The 25,854-nt window shown below is 41.3% G+C and overlaps 2 protein-coding genes across 6 annotated transcripts in view; one reads left to right on the top strand and one right to left on the bottom strand.

Moving 5' to 3' along the window:
• Positions 1 to 2,340, bottom strand: part of LOC115217847 — a 132,287-nt gene extending 129,947 nt beyond the window's left edge. For all 5 annotated transcript variants that reach the window (XM_029787545.2, XM_029787544.2, XM_029787543.2 and 2 more), the window contains exon 1: positions 23 to 2,340. In XM_029787545.2, coding sequence (XP_029643405.1) covers positions 23 to 799 — 777 coding nt within the window. In that variant the 5' untranslated portion in view covers positions 800 to 2,340. The remainder of the gene's footprint in view (positions 1 to 22) is intronic.
• Positions 2,341 to 2,571: 231 nt separating this feature from the next.
• The window catches only part of LOC115217848 (28S ribosomal protein S29, mitochondrial-like), a 62,407-nt gene continuing 39,124 nt past the window's right edge, over positions 2,572 to 25,854 (top strand). The window contains 2 exon segments of the mRNA XM_029787547.2: positions 2,572 to 2,769; positions 14,045 to 14,259. Of these exon segments, the coding sequence (XP_029643407.1) occupies positions 14,065 to 14,259 (195 nt within the window). The 5' untranslated portion in view covers positions 2,572 to 2,769; positions 14,045 to 14,064.

The following is a 25,854-nucleotide window of genomic DNA, read 5'->3' on the forward strand; positions in this document are numbered from 1 at the left end:
GAATGTTTGTTTTTGTTTTTACCAATTCCTTGTGTTCCTTAACAGGCTGAGAGGTGCCGACGGGGGTCTTTGAAGACTGGTGAGGTTGCTTTATTGTGATTCTTAAGGGAGGTCGTTGATCTGGAGTAGTAATATCCAAAGAAGCGGTAACACTGCCGCCGTCGCCACAGGTACTGGACACCTTACTAGCAGGTGCTTTACTACTACAACTACTAGTGGTAGTGGTGGTAGTATTACTAGTGGTAGTAGTAGTAGTAGCAGCAGCAGTAGTTGTGGTGGTGGTAGTGGTGGTATTAGTGTTGTTGTTGTTATTGTTATTGTTGTTTGTATTTGTTGGTTGCCAAACGTGGGATCGTTTCGTCTGGACGCTTTTCCTTTTGGCAAAGATCTTTAACTTCAGTTGGCCCCGATCGAAGTTCGTCTCTTGAATCCGAAACTCCTTCGTTTCGTGCTGACAGTCTCCGTAATCGTCGTCGTCGTCGTCATCATCATCATCATCGTCGTCGTTTGTGTTCTTGTCTTTGTTATTGTTGTTGTTGCTGTTGCGGCGGTGGTGGCTGGTTTTGATGTTGCTGTTGCTGTTGTTGTTGTTGTCGTCGTAGTTAGATTCGGCACCGCCACTAGAGGTACAGTTCTCCGATGTGGAAGAAGAACAAGACGATGAGGAAGATGAAGAAGGTGATGATGATGATGGCGAAGATGAGGAATCAGTCTCGTCACTACTATTTTCGGCTTCAGGATTATATCCGTGGGTCAGTTTCTTGTCGTACGCTGAATTCGATCTGTCCAACTCACTCATTGCTTGGTACACGCACCAACTCCAGTTGTTCCTGGAAGTTAGTTCGTGCGACCGAACTTGCTTGGTTCTTCTTCTCACAACAATGTGAGACAGAACCAAGGAACAATAATGACAATATTAATAATAGATAAATAGTTATATGATATAATAATATAATAACGATATATATATATAAGTGGAAACTGCAAAGAAGCCTGGAAGATCTTCTTGTTTCTTTTTGTGATTCCCTTTTGATGGCTCGATCTACAAATTTACAGAATAAACGTCTCCGTTGGTTTATTTCGTTGAGCGCAACTCATTGCACTTTTGTCAAAAGTATGACATATATAATTAATTAACATCCACAACAGATATGGAAAATATTCAATTATCGATCGGAGATAATAATAAAAATGATGATTATCACTGCAAAAGCTTTCGTTTTGTCGTTTTTTTGTTTTTGTTTCTACAATACGATTATTACATATTAATTAGGGCGAATTAATGAGACGGTTATAATCCAAGTTTATCAAACAAATCCATGTGCATCGTTCGTTGTTTACAATAGTGATCATAAATGTGTGGTTAGTGTGAATAGATATCGAAGAAGAAGAAGAAGATGGGAGAAGAAGATAGGAGCAGCTCGAAGGAGGACTTGTTACAGCATAGCAGCAGTGAAAAGGGATCGAACCCGGGGAAAATACCAGTTGATTTCGAGGTCTCTTCGATGGTGAAGAGTGTTTACAAAAAGCAGAACAAGTGTTGTGATTTGTGTCGATAATAAAAGAGAAATCGCAGCAGATTTTGGTTGGAATAGATTTTGGTTTTGGGAGAAAAATGAGTTTTTGGCTGAAGAGGAAAAACAGCGACGAGAATAATTGAGCGATTTGTGATGGAAATTGGCAGTCAACAACAAGCTTCCTTAATAATAAAACTGTACGTGCGTGTGTGTGTGTGTGTGTCGATGTATATATATGTACACATATGTATATAGGTGTGTGTGTGTGTATCTGTGTGTGTGTGTGTGTGGTGTTGGCAGAGAATAATTGCAGACGGTTCCGATGAGAGAAAACGATTGATAAATAAATGCAATATCGTTAGAGATACAAGGTGGAAATGGTGTTGGGTAAAGTACCGTTTGAGATAGTTTGAAAGAGAGAGAAATAGGCAAAAATTTGCTTGGTTCTTTTCTTTTTTTTTTCTCTTCTAAGAAGCGTGGTCACGTAGGTGACCGCCAAAACTACTCTTTTCAGAAGACATGAAGCGACTATGATATAAACAATACATGTCATCCAGTTCAAACATCATCTGCTCGATAGCCTACCTTATCTTCTTTCAGTTTGATAGGTGGAAATAGTGAAAATATCGGGCAAATGGTTCACCCAAACAATCCGTACAAACCATTCTAGGATACATTCACAATATGGCGGTTGGCAGCGGAGCTCGACAGTTACGTAAATCTAGTTTCCGAACCGAAAATCAATTCCTTCCAACCACTTCCAACGCCTCTTTTCCTCACGATCCTTACATTAATCACAAAGAATATGATGTTTCCTTTCCAGTCGAATCTATTCGCCGTGGATCGAACGAATCAGTTTAATACTTGAAAAGATTGTCGGATTAGGAAATTCTACTCCTTTCGGATTTACTCGTGTTGTTGTGGTAAAGATATAAATGAATAACATCTCGCGAGATTCATTTTTCAGGTCATCAAATAATACTCTGTCTCTATTTTTTCTCTTTTCGTAATCGATTCAATTTTAGAAATAACATCGACAAAATCGAAAACAGAGATAATTTTCCCAAAAAATAGCTTCCAGCCTCTTTTCCCAGAATCCTGTCGGCCTCCTTCAAAGATGGCTTTCTCCGTGTAATTTGATCAGAGACGGCGAAAGAGCAAAATATTGCAACTCGTCGGTTGTCTACCTTATATCGTCTACCTTGGATGATCGTCGGACGGGGTTTATCAATTTTATAAGAGCAGCACTCAGGTAAGCGAAACACTGGCAATTATGTGCCATTTCTATTACCACAATTGCTGTATTTACTTCACTTCCACACACATACACATACATTGATGTGTGTGTGTATGCATATATATATATATGTGTGTATATATACATATATATACACACACAGACATGTGCTCGAATTATATATGTTTATAATTAATTTTATATATATATATATGTATATAAAATTAATTATATATACACACACAGACATGTGCTCGAATTGTATGTGTTCAATTATTTATATATGTATATATAAAATTAATTATATATATATATATTTAGCAAGCTTTATTATATTGTTTGCAAGTATTCGGATTCTTCCGAGTTCAATTAATTTTCCTCATTAGAACGAGTCGTGTTGGTATTTATTATTAAACATTTACCTTTATTACTTTCCTTCCATAATTTATTCACAAATAAAGTTTCGAGTTTCTAAGACACGTTTTTTTAATTATTTATTTTTATTATTTGGGAAGGAGGGTTAAGGTGATTCCTTAATTTAATCCCGATCCCTTGTATGAAAAACTTTTATATAAAAGAAAGCATTAGATCCGATCCTTGTGTGTTTCGTTCATCAAGTGTCTACGTTTTTCTTCCTTTCTAATTACCGTGTTAACCTTTTTAATTAAGTTGACATTGAAAACAAAAACGTGTCCTAATGGAGCCGGGAAATAAGTTCAAAACTATATCTCTCAGTTGACATTGAAGTCCTTTTTTATGTCCTTACTTTTTGGTGGATCAAATTAAAAACGATTCTGTTTATAATGTCCAGGTTGATTCGTATCACCTTTAATTATCTGCATCACCTCCTCGGACCTACCCTGGATATATCCTCAAAATTCCCTTTTATCTCTAGTTCAGTGTGTTCAATTATTATCACCTGTCTCACTTGCACACCAAACTTTTAAAGGTTAATCTCTATATTAGTGGGTAGATCTGGTGATACTCGAACTCGCTTCGCATGTGTCGTAATGTCCTTGAGAGGCGGAAGAAATAAATAAATAAGGAAATGCCGAAGTTCGATCCCTTCAATGGGCAGTAATTATTAACAATGTTTCAAAATAGTCCAACCAAGGGAACTATATATATACATACATATATTATCAATAATAACAAATTACTTATATATAACAATATCCAAACTTTTAAACGTGGTTAACACAGATATGTCCTGGACCAGAGAATTAAAAATAACTTTTAGATTACGATGTTTAGGGATTTGTTATTCCTTAGTAACCAGGAATTCGTGTGGGTACTACTAGCGAACAGTGGTCCCGGTGCGCGTACTCGCGCATCCGCGCTAGCTAGTCGTTCCTTACTTTGCGTTTTTGTGTTTTATTTACTTTGTTTAACAAAAATGATTTATTTTGTGTTTTATTTACTTTGCTAGGTAGTCGTTGTAGGATCGACTAGTCACGACTAGCTAGCGCGCACCGGGACCACTGTTTGCTCGTAGTACCATTCGGGTGTCGAACACGTGTTGTTTATTTTGATTACTACATGACGGAATCAAAAGCCATGGAGAGAACAGCATTATAAAATACATGTAACAAAATTTTAACGCGGATAGTCATTTCACAGAGATACTGTCTGGAACGAAATGGCATGGCTGTACGTGATCGTCTGACCCGTTAGAAATAGCAGCCAAATTTCCCTCAAATCCCATACCATCATTTTAAGAAAGAGAAGTATATATTGGATAATGTAGGGGGGAGGTGAGATGATCATGGCTGGAATGTGTTTGATCATCGGCCTGTGATTGAACAACAACGGAATGACAACAGGCTCTTGGAATCAGCGAGTGATGAGCACCCTAACCTCATCTTGCTCTTTCTCGTTTCCTTTTTGGGGACTGTGTAAGGGAAGGAAGAGAGAAGGGTGGGACCGGGACACTGACTTTCATGGTCGTAAGTTCAATCTTACATTCTGTTTCCGTTGCCCCTGTCTGCCTGACTGACAACAATCTCCTTCGAAGGAGGAGTTTTCGAGAGTCTGGATCTTTTCTATTTTCTCTCAAAAGACAACTAATGGCAATAGTCAAGTGGACCTGGTGCCATAATCACTGCTAACTGTCATTGGGTGATTACCTGTCTGTCGATGAGTCATTAGCTGACTGTTAATGGGTGATTAGTGGGCGGGGTGGTGGGTGATAAGCTGTCTGTCATTTGGGGGTTGGCTGTCTTTTAATGGGTGGATTAACTCTTTCTTAATGGATGATTAGCTATTCTGGCAGAGAGTGATTAGCTGTCTGTCAGTGGGTGATTAGGTCCACTGTTAAGGAGTGATTAACTGTCTGTTGGTGGATGGATTATCTTTGTTGTTGGGTGGTATAGCTGTCAGTATGTGATTAGCTAGCTGTCATTGGGTGATTATCTGTCTGTTGCTGGAGGATTGGCTGTCTGGTAACGAGGAGATTAGTTCTCAGTTAATGAGTGGTTTGCTCTCTGTTGATGGGCGATTATCAGTGGATTAGTTGTTTGTGGATGACTGGTAGATTAGCCCCTGTCGATGGCTGTCTCAGTGAAGATTAGTTGAGTGGATTTGTGGGTAATTAGCTGCCTGTTGGTGAGTGGATCAGCAGAACTGTCTGTGAGTGATTGACTATCTGTTTATGAATGGATGATTGATTATTTGTTGGTAAGGGATTAGCTGATTGTGTGGGGGTTAACAGCTGTCTGTCAGTAAATGGATTAGCCGTATTGGTGGAGGATAAGCTATCTTTAAAAAGTGATTAGTTGTCTGTTAAAGAATGATTAACTGTTAGTGGCAGATTAATCCTCTGTCAGTGAGTGGACCGGCTGTGTTGGTGGGGGGTTGGCTATCTGTTAATAGGGGATTATCTGTGTATTAATAAGTGATTAGTTCACTGTTAAAGAGGATCAGATAGCTTTCAGTCAGTGGATTATTAGCTATCTCTTGGTGGCTGAATTAGCTCTGTCATTGGGTGGATTAGCTGTTTGTTAGGGGCTGGATGAACAGTCCGTCATTGGGTGGAATAGCTGTCTGTCAGTAGCTTGATGGGCTGTCAAGATGGAGGTGGGGACTGGATGAACTGTCTCTCTGTGGTTGATAGAATGAATAAGAGCCTTTCTTTCGGCATGTGTTTAGCTGTGTTTTACAGGTGATTGGCTGCTCCTTGAGGGGGACTTTCCCATTTCTGGAAAGAGAAGGAATTGACTCTTTTGCATCTTTTTTATTGGTGACAGCAACTCAAATGAAAGAAACGACCGTAATTGGAAACTAAATTACAAACTTCCCCTGATAGTCATTGAACGGTGCTTCTACTTACATCATCATCATTACCATCATCATTGTTTTAACATCCACTTTTCCTTGCTTGCATAAGGAGTTTGTCGTGGGCAGATTTTGTATGGCTGGGATGCCCTTCCTGTCACCAGTGCTCACCTCTTTCCTATCATGGTAGTATTTCCTGATAATTAGACATACGAAACAAACTTCTTGTATGGTGGTGATACTCATTTGTAACCATCTTGTGATGTCAAGAAAGAGCACACACACACACACATGCACAATGGGCTTCTTTCAGTTTCCATTTACCAAATCCACTCACAAGGTTTTGGTTGGCCTAGTGTTATAGTAGAGGAGACTTGCCCAAGGTGCAATTCAGTGGGATCAAACCTGAGTCCAATGATTGGGAAACAAGCTTCTTAGTTACCCAGCACACCTGCACCTTGTGTGTGTGTGTGTGTCTGTTTGGGAAAATATGTTTTCTTGTTTGATTATCTGTAAAGTACAATGTGAAACACATCCAGTGCACCCTGTTATAGGGTTGAGATTAGGAAGGGTATCCAGCTGTAGAAACTATGCCAAAGCAGGCACAGAACTTGGCTGAGACCCCTGTTCGTCTGTTCTTGTCCAACCAATGCCAGTATTGGAAAAGGGGACATTAAATGATGATGATGATGACGATGTGAATTCTAACTTTTGCCATCACAAATAGTTTCCTGTGCAGGGTAGTGAATATTTAGTGTGATTCTCACCTGAATCAGATGTTTTATTTAATCAAGGCAGGTAAAGTAGGGTCCATTGCATTTCTTGAGTTCTCCCAGTATGAACTTCTTTAGACTGATGTCTGCAAGAGAAGACTGTGCAGTCTGTAGTTCCAGGGATTACAATAATGTGAACCCTGTCAAATAGTTGGCCAGGTGGTGATATTAAACAAAGTTGTTAAGGTGGTGAGCTGGCAGAATCCTTAGTTTCTTGGGAAAAATACTTTGTTGCATTCCTAAGTTCAAATTCTGTTGAGGCTTTGACTTTCAGAGTCAATAAATTAAGTACCAGTTGAGTACTGAGGGTCAATGTAATTGACTTAGAGCCTCCCCTGAAATTGCCAGCCTTGTGCCAAAATTTGAAACCAATATTTCTTTATTGCCCACAGGGGGCTAAACATAGAGGGGACAAACAGACAAACAAAAGGATTAAGTCAATTATATCGACCCCAGTGCATCACTTGTACTTATTTAATTAACCCTGAAAGGACGAACGGCAAAGTTGACCTTGGCAGAATTTGAACTCAGAACCTAACGGCAGACGAAATACCACTAAGTATCTCGCCTGGCATGCTAATGATTCTGCCAGCTCGCCACCCTGATTTGAAACCAATATTAAACGAAGTCACATACGGAAGTCTACAACCTGCAACCTTCTATGTTGATTGACTGTCCAGAAACTGACCTTCTCTTCAGACTCCCCAAATTACTGATCTTCTACAAAGTTCAGGTAAATCTCATACTGGAGCACTTCTCTCAAATTTAGATCAGTGCTGCTGCTGCTGCTTCTTCTACAAATACAGACCACATCCCAAGAAAGGCTACTTAATTGGTTTATAAACTCAATCAGCAACACACTCTAACTTCTGACCCATAGATCTGCTGGCTTCACCCTCCTCTTTTTTTCACTGCGACTTGAGTGGCTCCTGTTTCCCTTAGCTGACTACACTTGTGTCACATCACCTCCACTCACACTCCTTCACATATTCACTTGTCTTGCTACCTCTCTTCACATATACTACAATAACCAGCCAGTCCTTCTTCCCCACTTTAAACTCTCACAAATGTGAACAAGGATTCCAGTTAGGATCAATATTAAGCTGCTGTAAGGTAAAGATATTACTAAAAGCAACAACTAAAAGCAATATATTTCAACATTCTGATGAGTGCTTTGATGACCTCTCTAAATAATATATATGTATATATATGTGCAGCATTTCATACAGAGTGCTGGGGGTGAAGATCACAAGGGCAAATTAGGGTTAAGAGTGGGTGAGTGGGGTAAAAATGATATGAAAAGGTATCTGGTTGAACAACAAAATGTCTGATCAAAACAACAAACATCACTGACCTTGTTAATTGATAGTAGACCTGTGTATTGTCACTGATTTTTTTCATGGTCAACTTTTTCCCATTGCTGGCAATATTGTAGGAAATATTCCCAGAGATAAAACAGCCGTTTATTGATAACATGTTTCTTGTTTAATGTACGAGTTTGTTTGGTGATGGCACATAATAAAGGCTTTCATTGCAGGCCTGTAGCACTAGGCTTATTTTAGTGGTCAGAGTCAAGACTAAATTTATTTTTACCTTAGTCTAGGATGGATAGTGTTCCATGGCCTTTTCCAGGGATCTCTGAAGATGATATGAGAAAAGAAAGGATTTCTCTGTAGACTGGCCACCACGCTTACAACAGAGTGGACTCAACTAAAGCAGATTAAACCACATTTTAATTTTATCTCCCTACAACAGGAATATAGTCCACCCACCATGCTTTCATATTGTTTCTCTCTTCCAAATTTCACACTTGAGGTTTTGGTCGATCGAAGGTCTTGGTGAAATCTACTTGCTTGAGGTGCCCAGTTGGGGGACTGCACCTGAAAATACACAATCGCAAAGCAAACTTGTTATTCACCAATTATAAAGCTACTTTTACAAAGCACTGACCAATATCATGAAACATCTCTGCAAACTAACAAGGAAATCTTTTTGAGGTTGCTGAACTTTCTAGAAATAGCAGCTAAATCTCCCTTATAGTGTAGCTTTAAGTACAACCTAAGAAAGACAAGATGGCAAAGAGTGGAAAACTGTTGATCAGTGGTCTTCTCAATTATACTTGACCTGTGGTTAAACAGCAGCAATGACAACCAACATAAGAATCACTCCTGATCCTGGCAGAAATTTTTCTCATCTGAGAAAAACCAAAGCATGTTCGGTGGGAGGGGATGCTTGAGTTTGTTCAAAAGCTTCATAGTGGGGTCTTTCCTCTTATCCTTGATGGCTTGGCATAAAAGCTGGCCCTTTCTTATCTTGTATGAGGAATACCAAATGTCTTCATGCACTACTTGCCTAAGAAACTCAGACACTCCCATATCCCTGGTGATGGTCCTCAGATTTGCATCCAAACACTCTGAAATGTTCATATTAGAGCTTCCGGCCTGAATGCCAAGCAGTGCAGCATGTCATTTCCAAATTTCTGGCAGAGTGAATTGTGTCATGGTGCTGTTTTTCTCACAAACAAACAATGCTCAAATGACCCTACTATACTGTGGAGTTGACAAAATCAAATACAAAGAACGTGCATGCACAAAATTAAAAATATAAAATGGTGACAATTTACCCATCACACCGTGTGTGTGTGTAGATCAAGATTGGAGCATGGTGCAGCCATCTGGTTCGCCAACCCTCAGTCAAAATCGTCCAACCCATGCTAGCATGGAAAGCGGGCATTAAACGATGATGATGATGATGATATATATAGATATACACACACACACACTGATTACATAAGACATATGAAGTTTAGAGAGGAATGAAGCTTGTATGCTCAGCTGGATGTGCAATGTCAGTGTATATGTGCAACAGAGTGCTAGTGTATTGAAGTTGGGCGCAAGAGGTATTAGATGCAATGTGTACGAGAGAAGTGAGTGCTGGTTTGGTCATGTGATGCTTATGAATGTAGACAGTTGCATACAGAATTGCCAATTACTTAAAGTGGATGGAAGTCCTGCAAGAGGGAGAGCCAGGAAGACATGGGATGAAGAATATTGAAAGCTGATCTCAAAAGAGACGAGAAAGGACTGAGATATCTGCTGCCTTTCTCTACTCAAGAAGATCTGCCTACCACAGCAGAATTGATACTGGTGCAGGGGCCACACAAGATTAGCACTGGTGCAGGGGCTATGTTAAAAGCACTCGTGCTGGTGCCACATAAAAAATGCCCTTTTATACTGTGTGGAGTGGTTGGCATTAGGCTAAGTGTCCAGCCATAAAAAACCATGCCAGAACAGACAATGGTGTTTGGTGCAGGCCCCCCCCCAGCCTTACCAGCTCCAGTCAGACCATCCAAACTATGCCAGGATTGAAAACGGATGTTAAATGATGATGAATGATGTGTGTGTGTGTCTTTGTGTATCCTCCGCTACTGCTTGACAACCGGTGTTGGTATGTTTACATCCCTGTAACCTAGTGGTTCGGCAAAAGTGACTGATAGAATAAGTACCAGGCTTTAAAGAAAAACGTACTGGGGTCAATTGATTTGACCAAAAGTTCTTCAAGATGGTGCCCCAGCATGGCCATAGCCAAGTGATTGAAAGAGAGAAGATAAATTGAAGCCTTTGTATTTTGGCTCTTTCCTATTCTCCCAGTAACTAATGGAACCAATGAGAAATCTCCAAGGCCCATTCCATTCTATTCCCACAATGTTTCAAAAAACTTCCATCCTCCATTGCCGTCACTGCAATCCCAGTTTCACACAACCATTCCAGAATCTAACAAGCAATTTAATCTTTCTGTGAAGGTGGTGATTGTGGGGAGTGGTTGAGGTGGTAGTGATGTCAGGTGGGATGGGTTCTTGTTGATGTTGGGGAAGGAAGCAGGGAGAAAGAGGAAGGGTTGTCTTCTGGAGGTACTTAATTATCAGCTGCAAATAGTCTTCGTGGTGGTTGACATCAATGGCCAATTTTGGTTGGATGTTGGAACTGGTGGTGGTGGTGGTGGTTGGAGTGGTGCCAGTGGTTGTATAGCAATGATGGTGGTAGTTGCATGTTCTGCTCTTTTCAAATAAGATGTGTTTTTTGCTTGTCCTCTCCCCCTCTCTCTCTCTTTTTATCTTTCTCTTTCTCATTAAATAACATTAATTTTTAAATACAACTCAACTAACCCATTAAAATATTAATTTAGTTGTATTACACACACACACACACACACACACACACACACACACATATTGCCTTACTCTCTCCCCTCTTCCTCATCTCTCCTCCCCTCCTCTTCCTCTCACTCCATCTCCTGTCTCTCCTTCCCCTTCATTTCTTCTACATCTTCTCTTCAGGTTTTCTTTTCCCCCTCTTGCTTTACCTCTTCCTATTTCTCCATAGTTCTTCATCTTCTCCACACTCTCTCTCTCTCTCTCTCTCTCACTTCTCGATTTTTTTTTCTTTTGCTTGTCTTTTAGAAAAATTACCTTTAATTGATTTTTTTTGCCGTTCCTCCCCCACCCCACCGCATCCCCACTCCACCACAGAGGTAAACACTTCCTGACACTTAGCTTTGTATTTCAAAATAAAAGAAGTGCATTTACATGTGCGTGTGCATGTATATATACGTACACATATCTGTGTGTGTGTGTGTGTGTAAGAATATATATGCAAGAATATAGGAGAGTATTTGAGTTGCTGACGGAAAATGGGAACATTTTTTTTAACAGAAGACTAAAAGCTACAAGAAGAATGACTTATTGATTGTGTTCTTCGATTCTAAACCTTATCTGGTATGGGTTGGATTGGTCTTGAAATTTTCATATTTACCTATATACTGTCAATGGTCAGAAATAGTAAGCATTTTAGTAAATGTTTTACATTTTCTAGCATTCTCTCTCTCTCTCCCCTTTTTGAGATCTGATTTTGCAGCAGTGACCCTTGCCTATGATCCTTAAAATATTTTATCTGCTATCTTGTTCCAGTCCTTAGTCTGTGGCCATGCTGGGGTACCATGTTGAAGAATTCTTAGTTGAATGAATCAGCCTCTGTACCTTTTGGTTATCTTAAGCCTGGTACTTATTCTGTTGGCCTCTTTTGCTGCACTGCTAAGTTATGGGGACATAAACCAACAAGCGGTGCTGGGGGACAAACAGACACAAGGACACACACACACACACACACATGATGGCCTTCTTTCAGTTTCCTTGTACCAAATCCACTCACAAGATTTACTTTCTCCACCCCCACCCAGCCCCTTTCTCCCTGCCAGTTGTGGATTTGTCCCAGAATCCTGGAACAAGACTATATCAGAAGGTGTAACCTCATTATTGAAGTCTCCAAGAATAAAGATAAAGATTTGAGTTGTATTAGTTAAGGGTTTCAATCCTCTCAGAATACTTGTGCAACTTCTAACCAAATAATGTTGGATGTCATTGAGTTAGAAATAATGCAAAACTGAATTCAGTTTCCAATTAAACAAACACCCCACGTGGGATGCTGAGAAACCTTTCCTTATATTGTGACATTATTTGATGGTACAGGTAACCATGCACACCAGTACTGTTTGTTAGAGGGAGACAGTTGACCTTCCCATATAGAGTGACACTGTTTGATGGTAGAAGTGGTTTACCATGGAGACCTGCCCTACCCTCAGAATAAAACAACTAGTCTGAGGCTATTTGATGTATATTCAAAGATTTCTTAGACAGGTATACAATTGGTCCTTGGTCCTATCAAGTCAGGTGTTGTGATTACCGAGATATTCTCAAATTGAAAGAATCAACCAAATCCTCAGAGTTTAAGTAACAATTTGTTTTACTCTCAGTTTGATACACACAAACAGGAACAGCTGAATTTTGGATTTCAAGTAACAAGGACTTAGGCTCCACCACTCTCACACTGGTTGTCTGTATTTCCATGTCCCCCACACAGCACTGCTAGATAATTATTGACCCCAAACTGAGGCTAATCTGTTCTTTTGACATGTTTTTGTCCTGCCGAGTTACAGCAACCTTCATCTTTTGGCTAGTTTGGTGGGGGAAGGGTCAGCTTACTTTCGGATGGCAGACCATGTCACATGTTGGACCTGTTACTGAAGCATCCAAAAACAATTGACGGAATGAAATGGGTGAAAATCTTTCTACCTCAAAAGATTGTTCTGTTGGCTGGTTTTGAACCCTGTCTCTTCCCTACTCCCCCAGTTCATAACTGGGGTCCTAACAAACAGGATCTCATAAGGCCCACTTCTTGTGATAACCAAACTTCAACTAATAACCTTGTAGCACTCACGTGACTCTTTCAATGTCAGGCTTTGGCTGTCAGGTATCATCTCAGCTTCAACACTTTGATGATGTGATTGTTTATTTTTAGAATGGTGCAGGTAGCACGTAAAAAACACCTTTTGAGTGTGGTCATTGCCAGAACTGCCTGACTGGCCCTCGTGCCGGTGGCACGTAAATAGCACCCACTACACTTTCGGAGTGGTTGGCGTTAGGAAGGGCATCCAGCTGTAGAAACTTTGCCAGATCAGATTGGAGCCTGGCACAGCCTTCTGGCTTACCAGTCCTCAATCAAACCGTCCAACCCATACCAGTATGGAAAGTGGATGTTAAACGATGATGATGATATTATCGGATATGTGTGAGAGGCCAGATCTTGTTGGTTTGAACATAAAACAGAGTATTTGGTCTGGATTTGGCTGGTTTCAATGCTAAAGAGTTAAGCAACAGAGTAGTAGTTGTAGGTACCAACCATCTTTCTCCTGCAATGGTCTTCTCAGCGCTGCTCTGTTTTCTACTAAACATTAAAAAAAAGAAAGAAATTCTTATGACTTGAGAAACTTAAATGGTATTGTAACACCCCAAGAAACATTGTTATTATTGTTGTTGTTGTTACTATTATTATTATTATTATTGTTGTTGTTGTTGTTGTTGTTGTTATTACTATTGTGTTTAAGGTGTTGAGCTGGGAGAATTGTTAAGATGCCAGGCAAACTACTTAGTTGCATTTTGTCTGTCTTTGTATTCTGAGTTCAAATTCTACTGAAGTCGACTTTGCCTTTCATCCTTTTGGGATTGATAAATTAAGTACCAGTGTTTCACTGGGGGAGTCAATGTAATTGATTATCCCCCTCCCCCAAATTTGAGGCCTCTTGCCTTTAGTAGAAAGAATTATTATTATTAATATAATTGTAAGCCAGTCTAAAGTAAAGTGCTTAGAGATTTCATGTGTTCACATGTGTTACATCTCCATTTTCTACAGGTATCAACCCAACTGAAGTGATGCAGTCCCTTCGAAAACTAGCAACCTCCTCATTGGTCTGGAATCGGCTGGAATGCAAGCTACAAACATCTATTGCAACCACGGCAGCAGCAGCAACAGCTGCTGCTACCATCAGTGGGAAATATTCCACGTTAGCTCAGCAGTTCTTAGAGGCAAACCAAAAGAAACAATTCCGCACACAGATTCAAGACCCTGTAAGTTAATATTTCTTATGATAGGACGGGTTGGGGGTGGTGAGCAGAATTACACAGCAGGGGTAGGAGAGAGAGAGAGAGAGAGAGAGAAACTTACAAGATTAGTTTGTGGTATTTAATTTTATTGCTTTGCATTTCAGACGTTGTCGAATCCTTGCTTGGGTCAACTTTCATTGAAACGAGGTCACCACAGACTATTACCAGTAATACATTACGATGCCATCAATTGATCAAAATTCAATCATAACCCAGATTCTTGGCTTCTTAAACATCTTAGTGTTTTGGCTGTCTGTGAAATATTTGCTTTCCAACAATAATTCTCACACTTCACAAACATTCAATGCTTCCAGTTATTTTTTTTGTCTGTCTGTCTGTCTGTCTATCTTTTCATTTCTTCTTTTTCTCTCTTTCTCCTTCTCCCTCCCATTCTTGCCTCTGATTTCTTTTTTTTTTTTTTTTGACACTTTCTTTTCCTTTTTCTTTGCCTCTCACAACTTTCTCTCTCTCTCTCTCTGCTTTGTTTCCCCACCCTCTCTGTATCTCTGCTTTGTTTTCTCCTCCTCTCCCCCCTCTCTCTCTCAAATAACCAGCAGACTTCAGTATTTCAAGAATACTAAAGAGAAATGTCAAAGAGAAGACTCAACACTCCTGCAACAATTGAAGCACTGAAGTCAGAATAGATGATGGTAATGGCAGTGGTGGTGGTGGTGGTGGTGGCAGCGGAGGTGGTGAAATAACTTACTGGCGGTAGTTGATAGTTTCTGTTACCTAGGTGATCTACTTAGTATTGGGGGTAGGGTGGTTGGAATAGGAAGTTTAAGGAGTTGCTGTTTGTGGTTGGTAATCGGGATTATATCATCATGGAAAAATGTAGACGGGCGATGTTGCATGTTCATGTGACATGGGGCATTGCACGGGAAGAGGAGTTGTGGAGGCTGATGAGGATGGTCTTTTGGAGGTGTGTGATGTTACATGTTTGTGTGACATGTGGTAAGAATGGATCAATTGGATGATATGTCTGAAAAGTGACCCGTGTGCGAACAGCAGATGACTGTGAAGCAATCAGGTGATGTGTACAGGTGAGGAGATTGTATTCTTTTGGAAGGTGGGAGTGTTTGGTGTTGGTTGGAAATGATTTCTGTCTTTGTGTAAAAGTTGGTCTGTTTTGATGTGTAAAGTTACTGGCCAAAGGAATGGCAGAGCATCAGTGAGCTGAGAGAATGGCTTAAGGTTGATGTAGATTGGAAAGGTGACTTCAGGATATGACTTGTGAGCTGACTGGAAATGTGTTGTTGCATGATGGTTAATGGATGATAGCTGTGGCATAGGAAGAAATGGCCAAGAGACTGCCAGTACTGCCTGACTGGCTCCTGTGCTGGTGGCATGTAAAAAGCACCATTCGAGCAAGGTTGATGCCAGTACTGCCTGACTGGCTCCTGTGCTGGTGGCATGTAAAAAGCACCATTCGAGCAAGGTTGATGCCAGTACTGCCTGACTGGCTCCTGTGCTGGTGGCATGTAAAAAGCACCATTCAAGCAAGGTTGATGCCAGTACTGCCTGACTGGCTCCTGTGCTGGTGGCATGTAAAAAGCACCATTCGAGCAAGGTTGATGCCAGTACTGCCTGACTGGCTCCTGTGCTGGTGGCATGTAAAAAGCACCATTCAAGCAAGGTTGATGCCAGTACTGCCTGACTGGCTCCTGTGCTGGTGGCATGTAAAAAGCACCATTCAAGCAAGGTTGATGCCAGTACTGCCTGACTGGCTCCTGTGCTGGTGGCATGTAAAAAGCACCATTCAAGCAAGGTTGATGCCAGTACTGCCTGACTGGCTCCTGTGCTGGTGGCATGTAAAAAGCACCATTCAAGCAAGGTTGATGCCAGTACTGCCTGACTGGCTCCTGTGCTGGTGGCATGTAAAAAGCACCATTCGAGCAAGGTTGTTGCCAGTACTGCCTGACTGGCTCCTGTGCTGGTGGCATGTAAAAAGCACCATTCGAGCAAGGTTGATGCCAGTACTGCCTGACTGGCTCCTGTGCTGGTGGCATGTAAAAAGCACCATTCAAGCAAGGTTGATGCCAGTACTGCCTGACTGGCTCCTGTGCTGGTGGCATGTAAAAAGCACCATTCGAGCAAGGTTGATGCCAGTACTGCCTGACTGGCTCCTGTGCTGGTGGCATGTAAAAAGCACCATTCAAGCAAGGTTGATGCCAGTACTGCCTGACTGGCTCCTGTGCTGGTGGCATGTAAAAAGCACCATTCAAGCAAGGTTGATGCAGTACTGCCTGACTGGCTCCTGTGCTGGTGGCATGTAAAAAGCACCATTCAAGCAAGGTTGATGCCAGTACTGCCTGACTGGCTCCTGTGCTGGTGGCATGTAAAAAGCACCATTCGAGCAAGTTGATGCCAGTACTGCCTGACTGGCTCCTGTGCTGGTGGCATGTAAAAAGCACCATTCAAGCAAGGTTGATGCCAGTATGCCTGACTGGCTCCTGTGCTGGTGGCATGTAAAAAGCACCATCCAGCAAGGTTGATGCCAGTACTGCTGACTGGCTCCTGTGCTGGTGGCATGTAAAAAGCACCATTCAAGCAAGGTTGATGCCAGTACTGCTGACTGGCTCCTGTGCTGGTGGCATGTAAAAAGCACCATTCAAGCAAGGTTGATGCCAGTACTGCTGACTGGCTCCTGTGCTGGTGGCATGTAAAAAGCACCCGAGCAAGGTTGATGCCAGTACTGCCTGACTGGCTCCTGTGCTGTGGCATGTAAAAGCACCATTCGAGCAAGGTTGATGCCAGTACTTCCTGACTGGCTCCTGTGCTGGTGGCATGTAAAAAGCACCATTCAAGCAAGGTTGATGCCAGTACTGCCTGACTGGCTCCTGTGCTGGTGGCATGTAAAAAGCACCATTCAAGCAAGGTTGATGCCAGTACTGCCTGACTGGCTCCTGTGCTGGTGCATGTAAAAAGCACCATTCGAGCAAGGTTGACAGTCAGTACTGCCTGACTGGCTCCTGTGTGGTGGCATGTAAAAAGCACCATTCAAGCAAGGTTGATGCCAGTACTGCTGACTGGCTCCTGTGCTGGTGGCATGTAAAAAGCACCATTCGAGCAAGGTTGATGCCAGTACTGCCTGACTGGCTCCTGTGCTGGTGGCATGTAAAAAGCACCATTCAAGCAAGGTTGATGCCAGTACTGCCTGACTGGCTCCTGTGTGGTGGCATGTAAAAAGCACCATTCGAGCAAGGTTGATGCCAGTACTGCCTGACTGGCTCCTGTGCTGGTGGCATGTAAAAAGCACCATTCAAGCAAGGTGATGCCAGTACTGGCCTGACTGGCTCCTGTGCTGGTGGCATGTAAAAAGCACCATTCAGCAAGGTTGATGCCAGTACTGCCTGACTGGCTCCTGTGCTGGTGGCATGTAAAAAGCACCATTCAAGCAGGTTGATGCCAGTACTGCCTGACTGGCTCCTGTGTGGTGGCATGTAAAAAGCACCATTCAAGCAAGGTGATGCCAGTACTGCCTGACTGGCTCCTGTGAGGGTGGCATGTAAAAAGCACCATTCGAGCAAGGTTGATGCCAGTACTGCCTGACTGGCTCCTGTTGCTGGTGGCATGTAAAAAGCACCATTCAAGCAAGGTTGATGCCAGTACTGCCTGACTGGCTCCTGTGCTGGTGGCATGTAAAAAGCACCATTCAAGCAAGGTTGATGCCAGTACTGCCTGACTGGCTCCTGTGCTGGTGGCATGTAAAAAGCACCATTCGAGCAAGGTTGATGCCAGTACTGCCTGACTGGCTCCTGTGCTGGTGCATGTAAAAAGCACCATTCAAGCAAGGTTGATGCCAGTACTGCCTGACTGGCTCCTGTGCTGGTGGCATGTAAAAAGCACCATTCAAGCAAGGTTGATGCCAGTACTGCCTGACTGGCTCTGTGCTGGTGGCATGTAAAAAGCACCATTCAAGCAAGGTGATGCCAGCCAGTACTGCCTGACTGGCTCCTGTGCTGGTGGCATGTAAAAAGCACCATTCGAGCAAGGTTGATGCCAGTACTGCCTGACTGGCTCCTGTGCTGGTGGCATGTAAAAAGCACCATTCAAGCAAGGTTGATGCCAGTACTGCCTGACTGGCTCCTGTGCTGGTGGCATGTAAAAAGCACCATTCGAGCAAGGTTGATGCCAGTACTGCCTGACTGGCTCCTGTGCTGGTGGCATGTAAAAAGCACCATTCGAGCAAGGTTGATGCCAGTACTGCCTGACTGGCTCCTGTGCTGGTGGCATGTAAAAAGCACCATTCGAGCAAGGTTGATGCCAGTACTGCCTGACTGGCTCCTGTGCTGGTGGCATGTAAAAAGCACCATTCAAGCAAGGTTGATGCCAGTACTGCCTGACTGGCTCCTGTGCTGGTGGCATGTAAAAAGCACCATTCAAGCAAGGTTGATGCCAGTACTGCCTGACTGGCTCCTGTGCTGGTGGCATGTAAAAAGCACCATTCAAGCAAGGTTGATGCCAGTACTGCCTGACTGGCTCCTGTGCTGGTGGCATGTAAAAAGCACCATTCAAGCAAGGTTGATGCCAGTACTGCCTGACTGGCTCCTGTGCTGGTGGCATGTAAAAAGCACCATTCGAGCAAGGTTGTTGCCAGTACTGCCTGACTGGCTCCTGTGCTGGTGGCATGTAAAAGGCACCCACTACGCACTCGGAGTGGTTGGAATTAGGAAGGGCATCCAGCTGTAGAAACCTTGCAAGATCAGACTGGAGCCTGGTACAGCCTTCTGGCTTGCCAGTCCTCAGTCAAACCGTCAAACCGTCAAACCCATGCCAGCATAGAAAGTGGACGTTAAACAACGATGATAATGACTGAACCTCATAATTTGTATGTCTGTGTGTGTGCACATGTGTACTAATTACTTTAGGCCATAAATGTTTTTCTTACTCCATATGTATCTAAGTGTCTTGTTTGTATTCATGATAAGACAACTGCTAAGCTTATGACACCTATTGAGGTAGAAACATGTTCACAGCTGTCCTGTTGTTTCCAGTCAGACTGTTTATCCCTTAATGGCATGTCTGCTTTGGAGAAATCTTCATTCTTGAGATTATCTCCCCTTCTTATTTGGTGTTGGTTGCAATTGCCACAAGGTGTTACTTTATTCTTTTCTTGAAGGGAAGATAATTTCACGGTCAAGAATTTATCTTGTATGGTATTTAATATCTTTACTTATTTGCATTGTTTATAACCATGCTACCCACCACCCTCAGCTATTTCTCTTAACTAATTTCCATGTATATATATATCTATTTATATACACACACATATATATATATATATATATATATATACATGTATATATATATATATATATATATACATGTATATATATATATATATATATATATATATATATATATATATATATATGTGTATATATATATATATATATATGTGTATATATATATATATATATATGTGTTATATATATATATATATATATATGTGTATATATATATATATATATATATATATATATATATAAAACAGAGATGACACCAGAAAAAACACAAATGTCATGTAATGAAATTCACTAGTTTACAGCTGTTTCTGCTATGAGATGTGGTGGACTCTTAGTTGAGTACCAGGGTAACATTCTATAGCTTCATCAGAGCCTTGAATATGAATGCACTCTACTTGGGAACGCCTGTGTGTTCTAAAAATGTAACTTTTTCCAAATAAAGTGCGCTTCATATTCAAAGCTCTGATGAAGCTATAGAATGTTACCCTGGTACTCAACTAAGATTCTATCACATCTTATAGCAAAAACAGCTGTAAGCTAATGAAGTTCATTACATAACATTTGTTTCTGTCAGTGTCATCTCTATGTTTTCTATCCCCACTCTATACTCATATAACATTGTGTTCTGGACTACACAAGTATTGAGTTCTACACCAGGTTATTAATCTCACTATGCCTAAGTGAAATATTAAAACATCTTTCTGTATCTTTTATCTTTTATGTGTTTCAACCAGGTGGCTGTGGTCATGCTGGAGCACCACAATAAAATATATATGCTTTTATTCTTTTAGTCATTAGGCTGCGGCCATACTGTCTTCATTTAACACCTGTCTTCCATACTGGCATGGGTTGGACCATTTGATGGGAGCTGGCCAAGTAGAAGACTACACCAGGTTACTGTGTCTGTATATATAGTTATATATATATGTGTGTGTGATGTATATATATATGTGTATATATATATAGGTAAAAACGGTTAGATAACAAAATGCATTTACAGATATATATATATATACGTATATGTATGTATGTATGTATATTATCTATCTGTATATATTAGATGTCAAACCTGTTCTTCTAGTTCATCAGTCTTGACAGTAAATATTTAAGTATCTAACTGTATTAAACAATACACACACACACACACAAAGAAAAATCTGTTTTAATAAAGTTAAACACTTGTCTTTTGAGGGTTCTCTGTTATATTTTTGTTGTATGTCATGTCAATGGAAAAGATTACAACAGCAACAACAACAAAAGGCACGGCACCAACAATACTCACTGCCACCACTTCCTCCACCACCACCAACACGTGTAATTTTGTTGAAATTTGATCTGGGAATAAAACTTGAGGTTTATGAGAAATTCATGTCTTCAGGACTTGCTTTAATGATTTTTATCAGAGACTGACTTGTCGAGAATGTATAGAAAGTAAGTCAGAAGAAAAATATGAATAAGTTTTACAACAATAATGCTTGTGTGATGTCTGTCGTGGTTGATGTTTGTTGTACAGGTAAATAGCTCTACTCACGCTATCTTACCTTGTTCTTGTGCCTCCACTGTGAAATTGCTGTTGAATTCAGTCGTTCTCTTTCAACAACTTTATGCCTCATTTGCATTGAATACACTCCAGTTGTGCAAGCTGATGAAACATTCATCCATTCTACAGTTCTCCCACTATCTACACCCATGAATAACACTTGAAACTATTTACTTGCTTTTTGTTTTGTTTTAGAGTATTAAGTAGATTTAACGCCCTTTCTCATGGTTCCTGTTTGCTAATCTGAAAGGTTTTATATACTATCCCCACCCCCTCCCATCCATAAGGTCGGGTGGTCATGGCAGGATTGCTTTTCATAAAAAGTCTGCTTGATGAGGGCTAACATGGGATTAAACAACTACTAATAACAAAAGACAGGTTTGTAACTGAGGCAGAGGAGCAGTAATTTTGAGTCGGGGTTAGTCAATAGTGTTGACCCCCAGTACATGACTGGTATTTTATTCTATCGATCCTGAAAGAATGAAAGATAAAGTTGACCTTAGAGGTATTTGAACTCACGGTGTAAAGAGCTGGTAGAAATTCTGCAAGATATTTCCTCCACTGCTCTGCTAATTCTGCTGAAAACAATGGAGCAAAACTTCCAGTCCTTTTATATATTCCTCTTCCCACCCCCACCGCACCCCCGCTCTGCTCCTCCTCCTCCTCCTCCCTTTTTTCCAATCATACTTGATCAAGTTTCATCATTATTATAATTAATGTCAACAGCTGTTTGCCATAAGAAAAAATTAGGTTGACTCATTGACCATACTCTGTGGCAGGAGTGGTCCATAAACAGCCTTTGGAAGTCACATGTCTTTTTTTCTTTTTTTGGCAATTAATGGTGTAATCACAGAAATGCAGTTTCAGGGGTCAGGGTGGGGGTGTATTAGAATCCTTTTATCATCATAATTAAAGTTAGAGACGAAAGTAATGGCACCAATAAATGGGTCGGATGCCTGGACGCCTTTCCTGTCACGTACTCTCACCTGTTTCTAAACTCAGTAATACTTCCTGTTGGTCAGACATGTTTCAACAGAAGATTAGATGCTTGTTTACAATGTTGAGGCAAAGGGAAATGCACTCACACACTTAAAAATATGTGTTTACAACAGGCTTCTTTCAGTTTCCTTCTACCAAACACTTCACAAAGCTTTGGTCAGATCAGGTGCCACAGGAAACCATGTGGTTGGCAAGCGAACTTCCTAACCATGCAGCTATTCCTTTGCCTATGACGATAGAAGTCACAGCAACCCCTCCTCCTCTTCTCCCTCCTCCCCTTCTCCCTCCTCCTCTTCTCCTTTCTCCTCTTCTCCCTTCCTTTTTCTTCTTACACATGCACGTAGTCCTAAGACAGACGTATCTAAATAGTATTATCTTGAAGTGGGGGATGTTTGTCAGCCAGGCAGATTCAGGCCTAATTAACGATACTCCCATGAACACAACATAGTTGCTGAAGTAGAGATATTTGTTAGTATCTCGTTAATAATCTTTTCTACATTAGGCACAAGGCCCGAAATTTTTGTGGAGGAGACCAGTCAATTAGATTAACTCCAGTATGCAACTGGTACTTAATTTATTGACCTCAAAAGGATGAAAGGCAAAGTCGACCTCGGTAGAATTTGAACTCAGAACGTAAAGACAGATGAAACACTGCTAAGAATTTCGCCCAGTGTGCTAACGTTTCTGCCAGCTCGCCACCTTCGTATCTCGTTAATAATAAAGCAATTCTGTTAGTAGGCAAAGCTGTGTAGTCTAACAATTTGGCTTTGTAACTACATTGTTCTGTGTTCAATCCCATCACTCAGTACCTTGGATCACTATTTCATCATTAGACAGATATTTTAATGGATATTTCTCTGTTGTAACCCTTCTGATCAGGTGTATGGTTTGAGGGTAACTTCTGATTTTGCTCCCACCAAATACAGACACACAGAAAGCGATCAGGGCTGCCATTAAAAGACCTGTTTCTCACCATTGCCAACAGCTGTAGAACTAAAGTGGTTAATTCTTGTAGCATTATTTTATAGGTAGAATGGATTTTTCTGCTCTAAATAATTATACATACAAATTATTACACATGTTACCGTTAGCAGTTGTGGCCTTGAAACTGTCACCTTATTGATAGACCGGGAATAATTATGAGGGTTTATTTTTGTTGTTTTATTCTTGTTTTGTTTTTTTATTTAGTTTTAGTTTTGGTTTTAAAATTGCTCTGTGAATGAGAAGTAAATTTACATTTAGAATGGTTGTTGGTTCTGAGATAATCCTATTTAGATATGTCTCCTATGTTTGGCCTGCTTGCCTATGTAAGGAGTTATTGGTAGTGGTGAACTGGTAGAGTCATTAGCAGGCTGGACAAAATGTTTAGCAGCACTTCTTTTGGCTGATGTTCTGAGTTCAAACTCTGCCAAGGTCGACTTTGCTTTTCATCCTTGTGGGGTTGATAAAATAAGAACCAGTTGGACATGAGCGTTGATGTAATCGACTGGCCCCTTCCCTAAAACTGTCAGGCCTTGTGCTTACAGTTGAAAGGGTTATTATTATTATTGTTGAGTGAGAGAGCAGTGCCTGCCATCAAAGTGACACTGGGGTAAAATATACGAAGCCCAGTATACCCATCATGACTACCCGTCTGATAAGGCTACACCAGGAACATGCATCACAACCATATGTGTGCGATATGGTGATCTCGAATCAAGATAAACAGTGTATGACCTTGCAGGTGGGGCCCACTTAGAATTTTCTTCTGGTTGAGTAACCCATCCCCCTCAAAAGGTCCCTGAATAAGGGTCGTTTAAGGATGTTAAACGAAACACCCATGTTTCCAGAGGTAAATTATTCAAACCCCAAAGAATCCCTCTCAACACATGGCTATGATGCTCCCCCACTACTTCTGCTCGTGATCAGAGATGCACATATCGTCAGCCACTAAGGGACATGCTCAACTGGTTGAGGTCAAACAACTGACAAGCAAATCTATGATTTTGAGCAGAATATTTGCTGTAGCCTATCTTTTATACCAAGACACAATGGACATGATAACACTTCCAATCAGTTAAGATCAGAAGCCATGAGAGCCACTGCCCTGTACTGCATCAAGGCATTTATTATTATTATTATTATGGCTTTGGATGGACAAAATGCCTCCCAGTATTTATTTCAGCTGTATGTTTTGACTAAAGGGTTCTTTTGTCCCTCCAGGGTTGATAAAACTAAAATACCAGTCAACTATTGGTGTCAGTGTAATTGAACACCTTTTCCACTTAATATTTGTGGACCTCTGAGGTGGGCAAGCTGGCAGAATTGTTAGCATGCCGTGCAAAATACTTAGTGGCATTTCGTCTGTCTGTGCATTGTGAGTTCAAATTCCACCAAGGTCGACTTTGCTTTTCATCCTTTCAGGGTCAATAAATTAAGTACCAGTTACATACTGAGGTTTATCTAACTGACTGCCCCCCCCCCCAAAAAAAAATTTTGAGCCTCATGCCTTGAGTAGAAAAGAATATTTGTGGATCTCTGCCTCTAAATTTGAATTGCATGTTGCAGAAAATGTATTTACATTGTTGAGGTGTAATTAATTGAAGTCAACCCCAATATATAACAGGTATATACTTCAAACTTGAGAAAAATTCATTTCTGGCTTCTGTCATTGTTTTCTCTCTCTCTCTCTCACCCCTCCCTTCTCTACCTCTCTATCTCCCTGTTCCCCTCCTCACAAGCATGTCTCTGGGTAGTGACTATTCTACATTGACAGTGTGTACAAAGCAAACCCCAGCCCCCATGCTGTCACACCAGAACTGTGGGGGGGATTACAAATCACCCCCTGGAGTGATTTGCAAGCAAGCAAGCAGATGGAAAGTAGAGTGGGGGGGGGAGGTCCTTCTTGTTTTGCTGAGGACTTAACAACTTGTTTAGTCCTGCTGGCACCATGGAAAACTGCACCCAGTGCACTCTGCAAAGCGGTGGTGGTTGGGAAACAAGTAGAAAACGTGGTACAGGTGTGGCTGTGTGGTAAGAAGCTTGCTTCCCAACCACATAGTTCTGGGTTCAGTCCCACTGTGTAGCAAGTGTCTCCTACTATAGCCTTGGACTAACCAAATCCTTGCAAGTGGATATGATTGAGGGGAAACTGAAAGAAGCCTGTATATATCTATGTGTTTATGTCCTTGTAGCTGTGTTTGTTCCTCACCACTACTAGTGCTGGTGTGTCTACATTCCTGTAACTTAACAGTTCAGCAGAAGGGATTGATAGAATAGACACCAGGCTTTGAAAACAAAAACAAATACCGAGGTTGATTCTTTCAACTAAAGTTCTTCAAGGCAGTGCCCCAGCATGGCCGCAGCCTAATGAGAGGATCGTTTAGTCTTGTCTTGCATCCAATAAAGTCTGTGGTGCAGTTGGTGACGGGGAGAGCACCAAGTCATAGAGACTGGCCCTAAATGGGACCCACGAGCACCAGTCTCTGAGAACAGCTGACTGAAACCATGAAGACGCATCCAACCCATGCCAGCATGAGAAGTGGATGTATTATGATGATGATGATGATGATCAGTGGGAGTTGAACTCAAAATACTGTAATGGATATATAAATATTTGTTGTATCCCTAGGAGCACTCGGTCGGTTACGACGACGAGGGTCCCAGCTGATACAATCAACGGAACAGCTTGCTTGTGCAATTAACGTGGAAGTGGCTGAGCACTCCACAGACACGTGTCACTTTAACGTAGTTCTCGGGGAGATTCAGTGTGACACCCAGAATGTGACAAGG

The sequence above is a fragment of the Octopus sinensis genome, linkage group LG12, assembly GCF_006345805.1.
Source record: "Octopus sinensis linkage group LG12, ASM634580v1, whole genome shotgun sequence".
Lineage (NCBI taxonomy): Eukaryota > Metazoa > Mollusca > Cephalopoda > Octopoda > Octopodidae > Octopus > Octopus sinensis.